The sequence below is a fragment of the Microcaecilia unicolor genome, chromosome 5 (assembly GCF_901765095.1).
Source record: "Microcaecilia unicolor chromosome 5, aMicUni1.1, whole genome shotgun sequence".
Lineage (NCBI taxonomy): Eukaryota > Metazoa > Chordata > Amphibia > Gymnophiona > Siphonopidae > Microcaecilia > Microcaecilia unicolor.
Genome location: NC_044035.1, coordinates 236,695,233 through 236,717,179, shown reverse-complemented (window position 1 = coordinate 236,717,179; position 21,947 = coordinate 236,695,233). Strand labels below are relative to the sequence as shown.

At 43.7% G+C, this 21,947-nt stretch overlaps 1 protein-coding gene across 1 annotated transcript in view; it reads left to right on the top strand.

Moving 5' to 3' along the window:
* The window catches only part of CFAP44 (cilia and flagella associated protein 44), a 444,725-nt gene that overhangs the window by 274,293 nt on the left and 148,485 nt on the right, over window positions 1-21,947 (top strand). Inside the window, exons 17-19 of the mRNA XM_030203902.1 lie at window positions 6,526-6,674; window positions 9,743-10,022; window positions 13,308-13,363. Coding sequence (XP_030059762.1) covers window positions 6,526-6,674; window positions 9,743-10,022; window positions 13,308-13,363 — 485 coding nt within the window. The remainder of the gene's footprint in view (window positions 1-6,525; window positions 6,675-9,742; window positions 10,023-13,307; window positions 13,364-21,947) is intronic.

The following is a 21,947-nucleotide window of genomic DNA, read 5'->3' as shown; positions in this document are numbered from 1 at the left end:
TGGACTGCAAGCGAGCATTGGCCTTCTATCTGGAGTGGACACAGCCTCACAGACAGTCTGCCCAAATGTTTGTTTCTTTTGATCCCAACAGAAGGGGGAGTGGCTGTCGGGAAACGCACCATATCTAATTGGCTAGCAGATTGCATTTTCTTCACTTACGCCCAGGCTGGGCTGACTCTTGAGGGTCATGTCATCATAGTGTTAGAGCCATGGCAGCGTCAGTGGCTCACTTGAAGTCAGCCACTATTGAAGAGATTTGCAAGGTTGCGACGTGGTCATCCGACCACACATTCACATCACATTACTGCCTTCAGCAGGATACCCGACACGACAGTCGGTTTGGGCAGTCGGTGCTGCAGAATCTGTTCGGGGTTTAGAATCCAACTCCACCCCCCTAGGCCCATTTTTATTCTGTTCCAGGCTGCACTCTCAGTTAGTTGAATAAGTTTAGGTCAATCTCAGTTAGTCCTCTCCGTTGCGAGGCCCAATTGACCAATGTTTATTGTTTTGAGTGAGCCTGGGGGCTAGGGATACCCCATCAGCGAGAACAAGCAGCCTGCTTGTCGTCGGAGAAAGCGAAAGCTACATACCTTTAGAAGGTATTCTCTGAGGACAGCAGGCTGATTGTTCTCACATACCCGCCCACCTCCCCTTTGGAGTTGTGTCTTCCCTGGTCTTTTGCTTTCTATTTGACTGGCGGGCACGCTCGCATTCGGGCGGGAAGACGGTCGCGCATGCGCAGTATGCATGCGCACGCGAGGGCTAGCAAACGCTGTTGCTAGTGAAGATCTCTGATCAGAGGGGCTGCCATGGACGTTACCCATCAGTGAGAACAATCAGCCTGCTGTCCTCGGAGAATACCTTCTACAGGTATATAGCTTTTGCTGTATGTAACCTAGAAGTCAAAGAATCTAGAAAAGGGGGTCAATGTCTGGATGAAATGGGTAATCTTTTTACAGCTACTTCCCAATGAAGATAATCTTTCCATATGTAGTGAATGATGCATTTGTTTCCTCCACAGTTGCAATGATGGGGGTTCAGGCTGAATCCATTCCAACAATATATAGCGTTTTGCCATCAAGCAGGATTTCTAGACAAACAAAACTTGTTCTTCACTATTTAATCCAGATTGTCACATTTTAATACTTTAAAATTCATGTTACCCCAGATGATGATGAAAACAAAATAGCAAATCTCCCCTCCCATCCCTTGCCCTCTTCCTTCTTCCCCTACTTATTCAAAGCATGAAGGCAGTAGAGTAGCAGTGGTGGCAACAGTAGCAGTAGTCAGTAGAGAGCCCTGTGTGCCATGGTACTGTTACAGACCACAGTATTGTGCATGGTTTCTCAAACTTGCAGGAAGAGGGAGCAGGACCTGTGAATTTCTATTGATTTAACCGGCACCATGCTGACTGCAAGCATAAGTTATAGACAGTGAAGCTACAGAGGGAGGGATAACAGCCCTCGTTACAAACCTCTGTGTCTCAGAGTTGTTAGATTTACTTGTCAGTTGACTCATCATAACGGAAAGCTCATTCTCATTTCCTCCAGAAAGAGTTTTTTTTTTGCTTGATAAAGGTCCGTTGTTGCAGGAATTACCACTATTGTTAGCAGAGTCTGTGGTAATTCAGGAGTCAAACACCACACACCAGAATGAGAGAGAAATCTTCTTTATTTGCCAGCAAACAAAGTAGGACATCAGCTCTAGCTTTCTCTGTGTCCTGTCCTTCTATGTCTCTTCTTCTGAGCTCTCTCTGTGTCTCCTGTCTTCTCCTGTCTGTTGTCTCTCTCGTCTCAGCTCCTTCTCTTCTTCTGACGTAAGCTGCTTCTGCTCTCAGTTATATAGGGTCCTACACCTCTCTAGACCCCCTTTCTCACCAGATGGTAAAGAATAGATTGATTACCCTGTCTTGAACTAATTATTACTTACACATTACTTAAAAATATCAGTTACATAGGTTTCAGATATTTCCTAAACTGACCTATGACCTGGGGCCTCTCAAACTAGACAATGTGGCACCTATCTCCTGCATTTTATTATTATTATTAAATTCTCATATTCCCAATCAACTTCATAACTTAAGTTCATTGAGGGGCTAAGTCTTGCTTAATGGCACACAGACATGGTTTGTTATTACTTTCAGAAGACCAGTCCTACACTTAGCTATTCATCAAGGAGAAGAGAGTTGACTTTCCCTGACCTCTTTCACCTAGCTAGGACTGTGGATAATTCAAACCAGATGATGACCTCTTAAAGTGCAGACAAAGCTCACTTGAAAAGTCAGTCAAAGATGTAACACTGAATTGAAAAGATATTCTACATAGAAATAGAACTTATTAATTAAACAGAATAAAACATATTTTAAAATAAGCAGAAATCAGAATTCCTTATAAGACAAAATCTAAATTATCAAGAATATCTATATCTAAACTATCTTCTTCTAAACATTCAGCCTAATCCTTTTAAAACTGCAGTATGCCTTGCTTGCTGATCCCCTCGAGATTGAATGGCATCCAGATGTGGTAAATAATACCTAGCCTTAACAATCCATCACTCAAAGGGGACAAAGAAAGTTTCATTTCTCTCTGACCTTTCTAACCTCTAGTCTAGCAAAAGCTAGACTTCTGAGCAATTAAACCCAGATGGCATTCTTCCACTTTACAGGACTGAACCAAATTTAAACAGAATTAACAAATATGATTTCTCTGCCCAGGCTGCCTCACCATAGCAACATATAAATATTTTCTTCTAAACTTCCCACAAACAGAAACATCTCATGTATGGCAGGGACACAAAAAGAGATCTAGGTGCGAAACTTAAGGAGTTATTGTCTAAATTTGCTTAACTGGAAATATTTATAGTTGAGAGCTTGATGTACTACAAAGGTAGCCATAAAATACGGCTGCCTCAGTAAAACAGCAACCAGTGCACAAAGGGGATCACACGCAAATGAGCTTCATGGATCCCCTTTTGTGCATCGGTCGCTGTTTGGGACTCCAAGCTGTCAAATGCATTTGACTGCTCCAATGCAGAACTGACCCTCTGCACCTACCCAGGCCTCCCAACCTCCCTGCAAAAAAATCCCTGGTGGTCTCAGTGGAACCCGACCCCCCCACCAATCCTCTGCACCCCTTCGCAACCCCCCAAGCAAGAATCACAAACCCTGAACCCTGCCCCCCCCCCGAGGCAAGAATAGCCCTGGTGGTCTAGTGATTCCTCCCACCCTCCTGCCTTGGCCCACCCTACACAAAATGGGAGTGCCCAGCCCTGCCTGGTGCATCCTGGGATTAAGGTTACCATATGGCTCCAGAAAAAGGAGGACGGATTGAGCCAGCTGGGTTTTACTTCCATTGCTTTCAATGGAAGTAATTGAGCCAGCCAGGTTTTACTTCCATTGCTTTCAATGGAAAGCAATGGAAGTAAAACCTGGCTGGCTCAATCCGTCCTCCTTTTTCTGGAGCCATATGGTAACCGTACCTGGGATGCACTGGATGGGGCTAAGTGCCATATAAGAGCCCAAGGCAGGAAGGTAGGAGGTGTTGCTCCTGCCCTTCTGCCTCCTTTTCCAGGTATGGGGGGAGGTCAGAAAAAGGAAGGGGTCACTAGACCACCAGGGCCATTGTTGCTTTTGGAGGGGTGTCAGGAAGGGGTCACGGGGTCACTAGACTACCAGGAATATATTTCCCTGGGGGGTGGGCAGGAGGGGGTTAGGAGTTTGCAATTCTTGCTTGGGGGTTGGGAGGGGGTGTGGGGAATTGGTGTGATGTCGGAGATCCACTGGAACCACTGGGGATATTTTTTTTGGGGGGGGGGGGGGTCAGGAGGCGTGAGGAGGATCGGGGCCACTGGACCACCAGGGGCTCTTTGCAGTAGGGGTTGGGAGGCACCAAGGGGGTCAGGAGACAGTCTACTGGACCACCAGGGATACCAAAAGGTTCTGGGGGGTTTATGGGGATCCGTGCACTTGAGCGCCTACCTTGTGGGGGGTAGTCTGCTTGCACTACTATACAGTGCAAGCAGACTACTACCCATAACGACAGGTCCAGACCTGCTATAAACTTTTGCACGTTAAAGGTAGCTGCTCCGTGCATGGAACTGACTATGCATTACTCAGAATGCTCATTTTAATACTAATGAGCTCTTTGTAATGCATTTGAATAGGGTTTTTGGTAGCTGCTAACGGCAGATCTTAGACTAGAGCCATGGAAAACCCCTTTGTGCATTACTGGCTAAATAATGTTTGCTTTAGACTGGCTGCAACCAGTCTAAAGCAAACGTTAACAGCACAGTAAGCTTTGTGCATCGGACCATGAGTACCTAAATTTAGGCACTCTTAAAGAGAAAATGGCCAGGTTCAGAGGAGAGAAGTTAGGAGCCAAGAGCTGATGTTCATTACTAGATGCATAATACAGGCAGCCAAACCTAGGCACAGTCAGAGAAGCTGTTAACCTGGTTGTTCCTGTTCACTGTGGCTGCATAAGAGGAGGCATCCCTACAGTCTTGTTTTTTTTTTTCCAGGCGTGGGATGAGCACCTCACAAAATTTCTATGCACTGTACTTTTTCTTTCTTGCATTTCATATACCAGCAAATGTATTACTTTGGCAGCACATGTAAAATTGCCATGTCAGTATAGTTATTTGAATCTCTTTCTCCTTCCTCTACCCCCAGCTGTCACATTCTGTCTCTCCCATCCCTGACCTAGAAGTCATTTCTCTGTGTTGCCTGACCTGGAGAATCCTATCCCTGGCTCTTCTTCTCCCCTCAGGAGCTAATGCAGAAAACTTCCCATGCATTTACCATGGGTTTAACACCATTTTATTGCGGGATAACAAATCGGAAAAGATTTCAGCATGGAAACCCTGACCGCACATTGCATTGAAATGAATGCAGATGCAGCGATTTGCTATTGAGTGGGTTTTGACATGTGCCTACTGCGGGAAAATTTTGCAAGGTCTGAGGCAGCATAGATGCGTTGGTTGAGGGAAGTGGGTGTCTACCGGCATCTAATCTCTCCCTGACCTGGATACCTTGAGGCATATTTTCAAAGCACTTAGCCTTCCAAAGTTCCATAGAAACCTATGGAACTTTGGAAGGCTAAGTGCTTTGAAAATGAGCCCCCTTGTGTTGGCATTCCCTGGTAGTCTAGTTGCCCCCTCCCTCCCCTCCCCGATGATCCAACCTGCCCTTCCATCCCACAGTTCAAGACATTTCCTGGTAGTCTAGTGGCCCCCCCTCTCCCCAACTTCTGTACCCACACTTTAAACATCTTCCCCGGAAGTCTAGAGACCCACTTTCCAGACCCAACCCCCCCCCCCCCACCTTTCTCTGACTGAAAAAATTAAATCTATGGTATCTAGTAGCACCCTCCCACCCCCGACATCTCCCCCAGGCCACCCACTGTACCTTAAAATGGGATACAGGAGTGATGTTCACTTGCTCTTGCCTCTGGTGCTGCCAGCTTGAAAAATGGTGGTGTCCTGCCCTGTATGGTGCACCCTAGGGATGCACCAAATGGGGTAGGGCGCCGCCATTTTGGAGATGATGGCTTGTAGGCAGAAGCGAGTAAGCATCACTTCTGCCTTGCTTAAGGTACAGGTATAAGAGGGAGTAGGAAGGTGTCAGAGGTCTCCACTTGATACCATGGACTTTTCTAAAATTCTTTTTTTTAAATTTAGGTTGGAAGGGAGGGAGGGAGGGAGGGAGAGAAGAGTGCCACTAGACACCAGGGCAATAATAAGTCAGAAGGGAGGGAGCGGGCCAGTCATGTCGGGGGAAGGGTTTTTTTTAAAGTCAGGAGGTAGGGGACCAGTGGATACTGTTGGGGGGGAGGGAGTGGAAGAGTGGCTGGTACTGGTCACATCAGGGGAGGTGGAAGGTCCACTATACACCAGGAAAATTCTTTTTTTAATATCGGTGGGGGTAGGGGGTTATATTAAGTTCATTCTGGGGCTCATTTTCAAAGCACTTAGACTTACAAAGTTCCATAGGTTACAATGTAACTTTGTAAGTCTAAGTGCTTTGAAAATATGTCTGTAATTTATCCTGAGAATGCTCAGCTATTCGTAATGTGAGCCACTATGAACTCTTGAGGTAATGGTGGGCTACAAATGTCACATGTAATGTGATATAATGTAACATATACTTTTCCTTTCCAAGATAAATATGTTCTAGGGAACACCTCTAAGTGTAGTGAAAATTTCATGTATTGTGTACCTGCCATTTTGCGCAGGACACAAAATGAGGTAAACTAGTATGCATACCTAAACACATCCCTCAGAAATTCCTAACTGCATGAATGCAGTAGAACTATGCATGTACTTTCAGATAGTGAAAGTGGGGCAATTTTCAGCTATGACAATTTAGCAACCTTAATCCATTTTTAATGCAGCAAGCTTGCTTTGAAAACTGTTATCATTTATTATATAGAATGACGTCTTGAGGTCATCAGCCTTTTTTTCTACAGCATCCTTTCAGCAGATCATATACCTTTATGGGCTGTCCATCCTATTCATTTTCTTCTTCAGGGTGGCTATGATTCAGGATTCTTGTATCACTGCAAGTTCCCAGAAGAGCAAAATGACCAAAATGACTTTTCCTTGAGGAAGGACGAACCTTTTGATGTTGTACCCATGGAGTACACAGACAACAACTCAATTGAAAAGATACATTTCAGGTAATGATTTTTTCATTAACTGAGATATCAGCTGAGCTGAGATTAAAACTCCCATGGGTACTTGTAGTAGTAGCAAAGCATAGGTGGTTACTCTAATGTGCACAACATTCTTCATTCAAAGACATCAAACTTCAAATGCTTTGTGAGGTTTTGCAGTTTTAAAATATAGCGAGGAATCTAACTGAAAAATTTTTTTCTCTGGGATCCTCATTTTCAAAGCAGACGGACATCTTAAAGTGCCTAAAAAAAAGGTCCATCTGCTAAAAATGTCAAAATCCTAATTTTGTAAAGTCAGAATTTGGACATTTCACACTGCAGGTCATCCAAATAGCAAGGGGGCGTATTTTGGGCAGGACTAGGGAGGGCAGACTTATACAGTCTGTGCCAGAGCCGGTGGTGGGAGGCAGGGATAGTGCTGGGCAGACTTATACGGTCTATGCCAGAGCCGGTGGTTGGGAGGCGGGGATAGTGCTGGGCAGACTTATACGGTCTGTGCCCTGAAGAGCACAGGTACAAATCAAAGTAGGGTATACACAAAAAGTAGCACATATGAGTTGTCTTGTTGGGCAGACTGGATGGACCGTGCAGGTCTTTTTCTGCCGTCATCTACTATGTTACTATGTGTGCTGTGGCGGCTGAGAAAGCAAATAGAATGTTAGGTATTATTAGGAAAGGAATGGAAAACAAAATGAGGACGATGTAATGCCTTTGTAACACTCCATGGTGCGACTGCACCTCGAATATTGTGTTCAATTCTGGTCGCCGCATCTCAAAAAAGATATAGTGGAATTAGAAAAGGTACAGAGAAGGGCGATGAAAATGATAAAGGGGATGGGACGACTTCCCTATGAGGAAAGGCTAAAGTGGCTAGGGCTCTTCAGCTTGGAGAAAAGACAGCTGAGGGGGAGATATGATAGAGGTCTATAAAATAATGAGTGGATTGGAAAGGGTAGACGTGAAGCGTCTGTTTACTCTTTCCAAAAATATTAGGACTAGGGGGCATTCAATGAAGCTACAAAGTAGTAAATTTAAAACAAATTTTTCTTCACTCAATGTGTATTTAAACTCTGGAATTTGTTGCCAGACAATGTGGTAAAGGCAGTTAGCTTAGCAGAGTTTAAAAAAGGTTTGGACAGCTTCCTAAAGGAAATGTCCATAGACCATTATTAAAATGGACTTGGGGAAAATCCACTGCTTATAAGCAGCATAAAATGTTTTGTGCTTGTTTGGGATCTTGCCAGGTATTTGTGACCTGGATTGGCCACTGTTGGAAACAGGATGCTGGGCTTGATGGACCTTTGGTCTGTCCAGTATGGCAATACTTATGTACGTAAGTTACAAAATGTTGCTCTAACTGAGCAGCTGACCACTGGAGGAATTAAGTCATGACCTTCCTTAATCCTTCAGTGGTTGCTGTTCCCCTCCCTCTCCACTGAAAGGGAATCTGGAAAGGAAAACCAAGGCTGTTTGTCAGCTGTGGGTATTATAGCCATTCTGAAGAAAGTAGCAAGTAGGTAAGAGGAGTAGCCTAGTGGTTAGTGCAGTGGACTGTGAGCCAAGCAACCCAGGTCCAAGTCCCTTTTCAATTCCTTTTTTAAATAATTCTGAGCCTTCCTGAAACAGAAAAATACCTACTGTACCTAAATATATATGACACCTGCAAATCTGAAGGCTGTTGAAGTTTTGTACATTCAGGTACAGTACATATTTTCAGGTCCTGGAGGGATCACGTTTACAAAAAAGAGTTACAGGGGGGTTTGAACCTGTGTCCTTGGTTTACAGTCCACCACACTAACCACTAAGCTACTCCTCTGTTCTGCAGAGATGTTTGTGTGGCCATATTTTTGAAAATGATGCCAGACAGATGTTCATGATGCTGTTTTTTCGTCGTTCAAAACTTGGACATTTCAATTTGTGAGAAGGGCTACTCATTTTGGATGTTTTCAGCGCAAAAACGTCCATCTCGCAGCTATAATCGAACAGGAAATTTAGATGTTTTTCCTGTTTGATTATGGCTGTGAGATGGACCTTTTCTTTGGACGTTATGGGTAGGACTTTTTTTTTGTTTTTTTGGACTTTGACATTATTTTGAAAATCCCCCTCTTAGTCACACAGTAAATGATGGCAGATAAAAACCAGCATGTTTCATCAAGTCTCCCCAGGTAGGTGGCCAGGATTGAACTTGCTGCTCCATGCAGGTTACCCTCTCCCCTTTGCTGTTAGAGTTGTACCTGCCATTTCATACAGCTTACACCCATGTGTGCTCTCGGGGGGGGGGGGGGGGGGGTTGTTCGGTGAATCAGTTATGTTTTACTTGAGTGGAAATACCTTATACTTTTATTCCCATATAGTGATCTCTGTGTTTATCCTACTCGAAGGCCTTTATCGCAGAGCAAAGACTTTAAAAGTTAATTTCTCCATAAGGGTATGTGCATCACTGCAATCTAATACTGTTGTCTCTCAGAGCCAACTGACAATATTTTAAAAACCCAACCCCCCCCCCCCCCCCCCTCCGCTAACAAAAAAAAATGTGTTCTTTGCCAGTGTCCGGATAGTGGCTGATGTTAAATATCCCAATAGAGTGGCAAATGGCAACATTATCCAGATAGTGGTGATGTTCAGTTTGCTATCTGGATAAGCTCTCCAGATAAGTTAGGATAGCCTTTTTGCAGTCCTGTCTAGCCTATCTAGATAGCGGGCTGAATATTGCTGCTATCGATAAGTCTGAGGACTGCCTATGCTCCTCCCAAGCACTATGCATATAGTACCAGGGCAATCACTAGTGACTTTCATTGGTATTGTCCAAATAGTGTGGCTGGAAATTGTTGGATAGGCCCAGCCAGTGGCACTTGTCCAGATAGCATGTGCTGCAATCCAGATAAGTGCTTTTAAATATTCACCCAACTATGTTTTCAAGAGGGGAAATGCTTAGAAATTTTGTGAATCTGAATTTGGGCTATAAGATAATGTAAATCAGGTGTATTATCTTTGGAAATCAGGGAATTGGAACCAACAATGCTGCCTATTTGTCAGTGTCTTATCCCAACACCTTTCTATTTGATCTGTAGCTCCAATAAGAATTTAATGTTCTGTGGCATGGAAGATGGAGCAGTGCGGGTCTACCCTTTGCTAAACAATGATCCCTTGCTGAGTTCCATCCAAGGATACTGGACCCTCAACGTCCATGACAATGACTATGGATGCATTCAGGCCCTCACCTCCAGCTATGAAGGCCAGTTCCTAATTACCTGTGGTGCTGATGGCAACATCTTCACTTTCAGCATCCTCCTCCAGGAGGACATTGAAAAAGAGATGAAGGGCAGGAAAGCTAAGGTGCCCTCTCCAAGGGTAAGTACTTTAATTTCCTGTCATCTCTGAACTGTAAGATACCCTTTTTTTGGCACCAATCAGGACAAGTTAAATTTAAAACAACTCAAAAGCACATTACATATTACAGTACAATGTGGGAAAGAAATTGAGAGGAGCTCCAACAGAGTTAAGAGAGAAGTCAAATACTAGGGATGTGCATTTATTTTCAAACATGTGGTAAAACATGACAAATGAAGACATTTTTGGTTTGTGTTCCTTTAAACAAACTGAATAACTATTGGGGCTGGAATGAGTTCAATTCTCATTCATGCCTATCAGTTATGACAACTTTGCAATATGGGGCCAGACACAGTGAAACCACATTGCAAAGGGGGAGAAGGAAGAAGCACTCTGATTCACTTTACCAATCAGGTTGAAACTTTTTGACAAGCAGCCACACAAGCCTATCCCTGCCTCAGTTATCTCAGATCCCATTGTTTATGATGCAGTAGCCCAGTAGAAAACTGAAAACAAGAACAGTTCTGCACTATTTTCTTTCCATTCAGAAAGATAGTAGTTTCAGAAAGTTACTTTTCTTGAAGGCCATAAAATGTATAAAAAAAAGAAAGAAATCACCTATAGGTCCACTCACTGCTGTTATATTAGTAGGAACCAGTTTAGATGTAACTTTCCTTTTGCTCATTCTTCACCACTAATAGTATAAGTTAGCGATAAAATAACACGTCTTCATAGTAGTCCATGTTCATAACTACACCCCTAGCTAGAAAAATCACTTTCCTAAAGTTATCTGGATAACTTTACCAGCAATTTTCAGATCACAAACTTAGGGGGATAGTTCTTAAGATGTGGTAAAAGTTGGGGTTTTATCCCGCCTTAATGTACCATGGGAATCACTAACCTACGGTATCTCAGTTCTGCAAATTAGGTTAGTGACTCTTGTGGTACACAAATAACACAGCTTGTAATCAACTTCATAAGTTACATTGATTTTGCTGCCGAGGAGCCTGGGCTTCTAACCTGTGCTCAGTGCTCCCAGGCGGCTGCATCTTAAATGTGCTGAGCATTATAAAAAATATTCTCTTTCCCCCTCAAAACCCCTCCTGAAGACAACACCCTCTTTCCAAAGCTTCCCAAACACTTCCTCCCTCCTGAAGACATCCCCATCCCAACTCTTCCCACCCACCACCAGAAGATCATCTATCATAAACCCCATGAAGAGACCCCTCCCCTCTCAAAGACCCCCTCATCCTCCTATAGGCATTTTAGGACCTACCTATTCAAATCCTTGGTGTCTACGGGTTTCATGACAGAAGCAATCCCCAGTGTCACAGTCTCAAAATGTTAGTGCCATTTTGAATCTAGCAGAGGCAGGAGCCACTGTGGATCGCTCCTTCCCTGGAACCCCTAGTCACCAGATATTTTAAAAGGTAGGCCAAAGGGGGCCTACAGGAGGGTGAGGGTTCTTGGGGGGGGGGATGTTTGGAGGGGGGTTGTATTCAGAGGGGAACTGAAGGGAGAATTAGATTCTTTGTAATGTCTGATCTCTTTAAGATGCGCCCGGGCAAGAAAAATAATGCCAGCTTTGAGCTATGTTATTTGATTTATATAATAATGAGGTGTCCTATGGTAATTTCAGTTAATGTGCACTACAGCAATATAATCATCCACAAATGCTCAGCGCTGTCACTAAACTAAATAATATCAGCAGCCTGAACCATAACAATTTTAAATGTTTTAAGGACCTTAGAGGTGACTTGTTTCATATAGTAACATAGTAGATGATGGCAGAAAAAGACCTGCACGGTCCATCTAGTCTGCCCACGATAAACTCATATGTGTATACCTTACCTTGATTTGTACCTGTCTTTTTCAGGGCACATCAGCTCATGATTCACCTTAATCATCATCGGTCATGTTCTCTTTATTATTTAGCCTTATTTTCAATTTTTTTTCTTTTCTTAGCATTTTAAATAAAATGGATGGCACTTATCTTTGTAGAGTCTCATGAGTTCAAAGAGGACCAATCTAGCCTTGGACGGAGGAGTAGCCTAATGGTTAGTGCAGTGGACTTTGATCTTGATGAACTAGGTTCAATTCCCACTGCACCTTCTTGTGACTCTGGGCAAGTTACTTAACCTTCCATTGCCCCAGGTACAAAATAAGTACCTATATATAATATGTAAACCGCTTTGATTGTAACCACAGAAAGGCAATATATCAAGTCCCATCCACCCTAGCCAATATGGGCCATGTTTCACATGGGTGAATCATGAGATGATTTGTCAATCTAAAACCAAGTCACGCATTTAAAATTGTTATGGTTCATGCTACTGGTATTATTTAGTTAAGTGACAGCACAGAGCATTTCTGAATGATTTAATTAAGAGCTTCCACTGGACACTGATTTTTTCACTACTGCAATACAAGTATGTTATTGTAGTAGCACATTTTAATAACTACCTCCCTTAAACACTAAGGCTTTGAATATCTGGTTAAAGATAACTGGATAAATTTTCTTGTTATCTTTAACTGGATTTCCTGTTTCTGAATATTAACCTCTAATACACATGCATGGTTTCCAAACACTATGCCCCTCTCAAATGCCTCTTTTCTATGTAACTAAAGATACATGAGCCAATGTGCCAACTGCAGTACTTCTTTGCAGCTAAAGATACATGTATTATGAGAATATGTAGATACTTGTAGGCGACTGAAAATCTGCTGTTTGTGAATTCAGCCTGTCTGTAGTAACAAAAGCAAGGGAAAGAATACCAACACTTCACAAGGGAGTCCAAATGAGCAAAAAAGTGGAAGTATATGGACTTATACGTCACTTGCTCCTTTGGGCGATTTCGCCATACAGAACCTGCTTTTTAGCATTAAGATATGGTAGCACTCTGTTTCTTTGTTTCTTTTGAGACTACCATTGGGACATTGTATTTACTCATCCTGCTTTTAATGTCCCATGTGGCAATGTTTTAGCACAGTTTGGATTGTCTTTGTGCGCATGTTTAACAGGATCCCTGAAGAAGACTTCATAGCTGAAACAAGGCCCGTGTTGGGTCATATGTAGCAGCGCGTCCTGTTTTTAATATTGGAGAATACAATCTTTAAACACTTTTGGTCATCTTGTGACTTGCGTTTGAAATCTTCCACTTTTTGTGCTCGTTCAGCCTGTCTGTGTAATTCCTTTTTTTCACCTGCATAGATCCCAACTGCTTGAAAATTTACCAATTTATACATAGTTTGGGATTGTTTATTCTGTGCTTTAAATAATTTCTTCGTGGGGGCTGTTCTTAACAGAAGGAACTTGATATGGAGAAAGCAGCAGAAGATATTGAGGATCCTAAAGCATACAGGTACTGTGAAAATATTTAAATGCATTATTGGAAGGGAGAATTTCATCAAACACAATACTGTTCAAAGGAAACAAAATATAAAATACATTTTCAATAACATATATATAATTGGAAAAACAAGCAATAATTGAAAAAAAGATATCTGCAACAGCAGTATATAAAACACAAAGCTTGTGGCAGTGGTGTATTTATACACTGTGCTGAGAAAAAGCTTATGAACCCCAGAATACCTTGTTTAATTGAAACCAGTCTTTGAGTATGCGATAAAAAGATGAATATTAAACTATTCAATGGTTTTTGAAACACAATATTGTACAATAAACAATGACTTAGTTCAGAATTAGTGTTTGAAATATTATGTGAACCCCTTATTTACTTAGCACACGAGGCTCCTTTTACAAAGTGACGCTACCGCTTAGCGACATGCTGAATGTGAAGAAGGCCATTCGATTCCCATGAGCTTCTTTATATTCAGCGCATGCTAATTGGTAGCACCGCTTTGTAAAAGAAGCCCTTAGTTGACTAATTTGAATCAAGTGCTTAAATAGATAAACCACTCTGCAAGAGTAAGTCTACACAATGGAGTTTGTGCATCCTGTTCTCTATTATTTTATTATTATTATTATTTGTTACATTTGTACTCCACATTTTCCCACCTATTTGCAGGCTCAATGTGGCTTACATAGTACCGTAAAGGCGTTCGCCAGTCGGTTGATAACAAATAAAAGGTTGTATTGTGGTCGAATGTGGTAGGTGTGTGTCAGGCACCGTGAAGATCGAAGGGAATGAAGATTGTATATTGTCCAGTACGATCATTGGTTAAGCTGTGTTACTGGGTGTGGGGATTTACGTTGGATCAGTGGGGTAAGCCTTTTTGAAGAGGTTGGTTTTTAGTGATTTTCTGAAGTTTAGATGGTCATGGATTGTTTTTACAGCTTTTGGGAGTCCATTCCATAGTTGTGCGCTTCCGTAGGAGAAGCTGGATGCGTAAGTTGTTTTGTATTTAAGTCCTTTGCAATTTGGGTAATGTAAGTTTAGGTATGAGTGGAGGAGTGGCCTAGTGGTTAGGGTGGTGGACTCTGGTCCTGAGGAACTGAGTTCTCACAGGCAGCTCCTTGTGACTCTGGGCAAGTCACTTAACCCTCCATTGCCCCAGGTACAAATAAGTACCTGTATATAATATGTAAGCCGCATTGAGCCTGCCATGAGTGGGAAAGCGCGGAGTACAAATGTAACAAAAATAAAAAAAATGATTGTGATGATCCGATTCTGTTTTTGGTTAGTAGATCTATGAGGTCTGTCATGTATCCTGGGACTATGCCGTAGATAATTTTGTGGACAAATGTGCAGATTTTGAAGATGATACGTTCTTGAATTGGGAGCCAGTGCAGCTTTTCTCGGAGGGATTTAGCACTTTTGAAGCGTGATTTACCAAATATCAGCCTGGCAGCTGTGTTTTGGGCGGTCTGGAGTTTTTTTGCGAGTTGTTCTTTACATTCCGCATAGATTGCGTTGCAGTAATCTGCATGGCTTAGGACCATTGATTGTATTAGGTTTCGAAAGATTTCCCTCGGGAAGAAAGGTTTTATTCGTTTAAGTTTCCACATTAAGTAGAACATTTTCTTTATTACGGAGTTTACTTGGCTCTCAAGGGTAAGGTTGTGGCCGATTGTGACGCCGAGTATTTTTAGGCTGTCTGAAGTAGGGAGGGTGTGTTCTAGGGTGTTTATGGTTGTGGGTTTGTACTTGTTATGTTTAGATGAGAGGATGTACTTACGTACTTATGATGAGGCATTGTGTTTTTTCAGTGTTCGGTTTCAGTTGGAATGAATTTGCCCAGGAGTTCATGATGTTCAGGCTGGCATTGATTTCATTGGTTATTTCTGTCAAGTCATGGCTGAAGGCAATGTAGATTGTGACGTCGTCTGCATAGATGAACGGGTTGAGGCCTCGGTTGGATAGGGACTTTGCCAGTGGGATCATCATCATGTTGAAGAGTATTGGTGATAATGGTGATCCTTGAGGTATTCCACAGGTAGCTTTCCACGGTGATGATATGTTTGAGTTTTATTTTACTCGGTAAGTTCTGGTGGTTAGAAAACCCTTTATCCAGTTAAGTTCATTTCCATCAATCCCAAAATGGCCAAGGAGTCTTAGTAGTATATTGTGGTTTACCATGTCGAATGCGCTCAACATGTCGAATATGAGGAGAAGTATACTTTTACCTGTGGCTATTTCTTGCTTGAATTTGGCCAGGAGTGTGACTAGGACAGTTTCGGTACTGTGGTGGTGGGCGGAACCCTGACTGTGAGTCATGTAGTATTGAGAACTTGTCCATGTATTCTGTAAACTGTTTAGTCACCAAGCTCTCCATCAGTTTGACTACTAGTGGTATGGATGCAACTGGGCGGTAATTGGTTAGGTTGTTTGTGTTTTTCTTGGCGTCTTTTGGTATTGGGGTGAGTATGATGTTGCCATATTGCTCGGGGAAGAGACCTTGTTGTAACATGAAGTTTAGGTGGGATGTGAGGTCTGTTATGAAGCGGTCAGGGGCGGATTTGAGTAGATGACTGGGACATATGTCCAGTTTGCAGTGGGTGTTGGCAAACCTACGAGTCATTTTTGGGACAGATTCAGTGGTGAGGAGAGTAAATGTTGACCAGAAGCGGTCAGCTGGGCATCCACCAGGGATTTAGTCCAGGTCGTTGAAGAAGTTTTTGATGTCAGTGTTGTGTTGAGGAAGTGTGCTGCGTAATTGTGTTAGCAAGTTTGTCTGCGGGTGGGGTGTCTGTGTTGGTTGTGGTGATAGGGGTGGTGTCTAGTAACGAGTTGAAATAGTTTTTTCATGTCTTTGTAATGCGGTCCTATTTTAGTTTTGTAATAGGACCTTTTGGTTTGTCTTATTGCGTATTTGTATTTTCTGTGTCCTTGTTTCCATTCATTGAGTGTATGTTCATCTTTTGTTTCTTTCCATGCTCATTCAAGTTTCCTGGATTGTGTTTTGAGTTTTTTTAATTCGTCATTGAACCATGGTATTGAGTTTTGTCTTCTTGATATTCTTGTCTTTAAGGGCTCTATTTCATTTAGTACGCTTCTGCATCTGTCCTCCCAATGGTTGAGGTAGTGTATGGAGTCCGTACGTGTTTTCCATTCATTGTCATATATCAGTTGCCAGAATACTTGTGGATCTATTTGCCCTCTCATGGTGTAGGTTGTGCGTGCTGGTGTATGGTTTAGTCCCTTCTTCCGCCAATCTAGGGATAGGTTTAGTTTGTAGTGGTCGGTCCATGGTGTTTCTGTCCATGTGATGTCTGTTATTAATAGATTATGATCTGTGGACAGTTTGTGTGATAGGAGGTGTAGTGTGTGTCCTTTGATGTGGGTAGCTTGCATGTGAGGCCATTTGAGATCCCAGGACTGTAGGAAGTCTTTGCATTCACGTGGGTTGGTGGAGTTGGGGGTCTTCTAGGTGAAGGTTTATGTTGCCTAGTATTAATGTATTGGAGCTGTTTACACAAGTGTTTGAGATTAAGTCCGTGAAAGTAGGCTGGCTTTCATTCCAGTTTCCGGGTGGTCTGTAAAATAGGACGTAGTTTAGATGATCAATCAGGGATTTGTTATGGATTCTGAATGATGTAATTTCTAGTTGGGGTGTTATGGATTCGGCGATGGTTTCAGTGGTGAATTGGGTTCGGTAGATTATTGCTATGCCTCCTCCTCACTTTTCCATTCTGGTCCAGTGAGTGATTTTGTAGCCTGGAGGGCATAGTTCAAGGATTATGGGATCCTTTTGATCGTGAATCCATGTTTTGTTGAAGAAGATAAGATCAAGGTTTTCTGAGATGATCCAATCTGATATTGTTGTTGTTTTGTTAACTACAGACCTAGCATTAATGTAGCCCACTTGGATATTTTGGTATGGGGCTGCTAGGTTTAGTGATGTGTGGATTTTTAGTAGTTGTCGTTCATTGGGTGGTATGTGTTTGTTGTGATCTTTCCTTCCGTTTTGTTGGTATTGTCCGTATTTAGATAGACTTCCTTTTTTTTTTGTTACATTTGTACCCCGCGCTTTCCTACTCATGGCAGGCTCAATGCAGCGTACATGGGGCAATGCTTTATTTTGATGGGTGTCAGTTTGGTGAAGTGTGGAATGTTTGGTCAGCCTTCGGTGATGTTGTAGGATGGGTATGATATTATTTTCTGTAAGTGGGATGGATAGTGTTAGGTGGATCAGTGACAGGGAGTAGATTGTTAGAGGAGTATTTTGATTGTGTTCATTTTGGTGTCAGTTTGGGATGGTAGGTTACTCACAATTAGATGCTCGGGGGTGATGTCCTGGGCACAGAGCTCTATTGCTCCAGGCGCTGTTCAGTGGTTGGAGGCAAGGAGGTTCCATTAACAAGGGCGTTGTGCTGTTGGTTGGGTAGAGTTGTAGGCTGGTTGTCTGGCATCTGTTGGATTTTACGCTGGTTTTCTTGAAGTGTATGTGTTGCTTCAGTGGCAAACGGAGGAGTCAGGTGTTTAGCAAGAGTCGCGTCATTTAGCAGCTCGGGTCATCGCTACTCTTGGGAGCTGGGGACGGTGTAAAAGCCAGATCTGGGGATCCTCGGGATCTTCTGGGTCAGGTATGACCTTAGGACTGGAACGCGTCTTTGTATTGACGGCCGCTGCTGCTTGCAGTACAATGCAGCGGTCATCAGTCATAACCCAACACTGCGATTCTCTATTCCCTCTTTTCGTGGGCCGCTGCTACTTACAATATACTGCAGCGATCATCAGTCATAACCCGGCGCTGCGATTCTCTATTCCCTCTTTCCATGGTGAGTCTACGAGGGGATTAAAACAAAGAGGTGTAATAGATTGTAGTGAAAGCGAGTCTATCTAGTCCATTGTAGGTAATTGAGACATTGGGTTAGTCTCTGTTTCCACTCACCTGCACCACCGTCATTCATTCATTCAAAACACAGCAAGCAAACCTGTGAGCTTCTGCATCCACGTTCTCATTCTTTATTGTCAGGTGAGGCTGGGCCGGTAAAGGAGCAGCTCCAGGCGGACCCGTGCGGTCTCTGCTCTGGGGTGGCAACAGGCCGCTCGTCAGCCCCCCTCTGCCAGGACGTGATCGGCTCTCTCGGGCGATCAGGTCTAAAAGATTATGAGTTTGGTCTACACCATAAAAGATGGTAGGAACTTATCACACTACAATAAAAAGAAATTTGAGAAGGCCTATAAAAAAGGGATTTGAATTTAGCTCATGCCTTTCTCAGTAGTTCAAGGCGAGTTACATTCAGGTACAATAGGTGTTTTCTTGTCCCCAGGGGGCTTACAATCTAAAGAGTAGAGTATCTGTCTGGACAGGGTTACAAAATCATTCCTAAATGTTTGGGGTTCCATCCATTCACTATGAGATAGATGGCCTGCAAATGGCAACAGCTGAAGGCTACAAGAGCTCTACCCAGAAGTCATCCTGCCAAGATCATCCCAAGAGCAAACTGGAAAACCATCCCAAGACCACCATCAAAACATTTGCAGACTTTTCTGCTTGCAGCTCATGTGAGGGTTTATGTATCACCTATCAGCAAAAGTGAATGTGAATGTGTGTTTATGGGAGGATAGTTAGAAAAAACTACTGCTCTCTGAAAAGAACATTGCTGCTCACCTCCGAAGAACCCACAAGACTTCTGGAATAATGTTCTCTGGACAGATGAGTCAAAATATAACTGCCCAATCACAATATCAAATATTTGATTTGTTGAAAAGCAAAACCTGTCTTCTAAAGGAAAAGCTTCTTTCTTACTGTCAGGGATGGTGGTGGCAGTGGTAGCATGGTGTGTCAGGGCCAGCAGGAAACTTGGGCTGACCGCAGAGCATGAGCCTCCCTGCCTTTAGGAGGAGCTGGGATCCTGAGCATACTCCCAAAGGTGGTTCTGCTGTTGAACCCCCACTTCTTCTTGGTAGGCCAGGCTTCTGTCTTTAGGAGGAGCCTCCTTGCCAGGTCCACAGCCCTTAGCTATTTTGTGAGTCTAATGCTCTCTGATTCTAGCCGTCTGGAGTGTGTGGCCTGTAGTTCAGGTCTTCCCCTTTGGAGGGAACCTTCCCCTCTCATTCAAAAGACCAAGAGACTCAGATACTAACAAAATCTCTATTAGCTCATCTCCTGTGTCAGAACCCCAGGGAGATCCTGACCAGTCTAAACTAATTGGGTTCAGGTGAGGAGTTTTCACTGACCTAACATGTTTCAGTTACCTTCATTTCGCTTTATTACCCATAGCTTTATTCACCAGTTTTGATAGATAATCATCCCCAAAGTGTGTAAATGTTGATCATTAGAGAGCTCAGCAATTTACATATCCAGCCTACTCTGCTGTCAGGGTTGCCAAATAAAAAAAAAAAAAAATTCCCACACAAAACCGCCCAAAACCCGCCCAAAAACCGCACACACCCCACCCCCGCCGTCATCAACCCCGCCCCTTCCGTCATCACCCCCGCCCCTGCCATCATCAGCCCCGCCCCCACCGTGATCGCCCTGCCCAAAACGCCACAAACCCCACCTCTGTCGCCATTAGCCCCACCCCCCCCCGCCGGCTGAAAAACCGCCCCAAAACCCGCACAGAAAAAACAAAAGGAGCCCAAAAAACCGCAAAAGTTTCCCGCGGCGGGTTGCGGAAAACCGCCCAATTGGGCGGGAAAACCGCCCATCTGGCAACCGTGTCTGCTGTTCACCTTTCACCTGGTTCACTGAATGTATCAGTCTTCAATGGTTACCTTTCACAAGGCTGTTGTGAGGAGCACAGAGTATGTCAGTTATAATGTTCCCTTTCTCTCTCAAACAGTGCACCTCAGCCAGAGATGTCTCCTGCTTTCCAAAATCACTTTAACCAGAGATTTCTGCATCTGTCTTATTTCTCAAAACCCCTCCTTTAGTAGGGTTACCATATTTGCAGAGACAAAAAAAGAGAACACAAAAAAATAAAAATAGTTGCTATCTTTGCTAAAGAAGTCTTTAATAGCAAATGTGTAAATGGCTTTTAGTTAATGATCCCACATCAAACAGTATAGCAGTAGACAATAATGTACTTTTCAAAAACATTTGAATTTGAGTTTGACTGAGTCTGAACCCAAGTGTACTTATCAGAAGAGTGGATATCCCTCAACAACTTTTGGCTTGCTTCTGAAATATGTGTAAGAGTCTTTGCATGACCTATGCTTACAGTTGTGTTGCACAAACAAAATTGTTTTGACAGATTTATCAGCAGGAAAACAGAGAGAAGATCAGCAATGCTTTTCTCTCTCTTTGGCGACCTGTGAGGGAGTGAGTGGTATTACGCAGGGTTTCCTTAAGGACACTCCTCACGGAGGCTGGAACTGAGCTACCTTAAGGGCAGCATAGGTAGCTTAATGAGTTAGGAGGGCAGAGCTCAGAGGGAGTAGGAAGTTAAAAGCTCTCTTGCAGGACAAAAAGAAGGTCCTGAGGAGAGAAGTCCTCCCTTCTATTCCTCCACCAAAGAGGTTTGATAACAGGAGATGGCATAACATCAAAAGGTTGAAGCCGGTTCCCCTAGCAGCCACCATCTTGGTTTGTCCAAAACAAACTGCCAGCAGCTGCAGCCACGTTGTCGTTATTCAATGTTGTTTTATCTCAGTTATAGTTAGAAACATGCCGACTTGTGCAGCATAAGGATATATGCAGAGGACTGCTGGTGTATTTTGGCAGTGCGATGGCAGCAGCTGGGGGGATCCCCAGCTCAGCCCCCAGGGGGCTGGGGCTCCTTAGTGAGCAGCATGTGGTCCACCCTGGTGCTGGGGATTTTGTCTGCTATATTCGCCTGGTTCCGGTTCTGTAGCTCCAGGGAGAAGCCAGCAGCGGCACAAGAATAGGAGGAGCGAGAGCAGCAGGAGGTGTGTGAGCCACAGACTGGCAAGGAGGAGCCGACAACAGGATGTTGTTTGGAAGACCAGGTGCCAGGGTTGCCAGGTTTAAAAAATGTTCCCTGCCCAAAACCAGCCCAAAACTGCAAAAACCCCGCCCCTGATGTTATTAACCCCACCCACTATGCCATTAACCTTGCCCACTACGTCACTAGTCCCGCCTACTATGTCGTCTCTGACGTCATTAACGTCCCCGTCTCCGACGTCGCCTCGCTCTGACGTCATCATTAGTGGCGGGAGGGGCCTGGGGCACAGCATCGCCATCTTTCCAATCCATGTCCACTCCAGGCAGACAGATGATCATCTTGGTTTCTTTTGAGCTGGAAAACGTGCGATTAGCAGTGAGACAGGCACAGCGCTGACAGCCCTGACAACAGAAGCCATTTCTTCCCTCTCTGTGCAAATCCCTGAACAATCCTCAGCCTCATCTCAAAGCCACAGCCCCCCCCCCCCCCTCCCAGCCAGGTACCACGGGCTAGACCAGATTCCTTGTTCTAGGCTAGGGCAGGAATCAAATGTGCCAAACTGGACTATAACACCCTAGACCTGGGACTGAACACAGCTTAAGTACGTTACACCGGACTACAGTATCTCTAGGACAAAGCTTAGGAGACCAACAAACTTGAAGGAATCAAGCTTGGGGGGGGGGGGGGGGGGC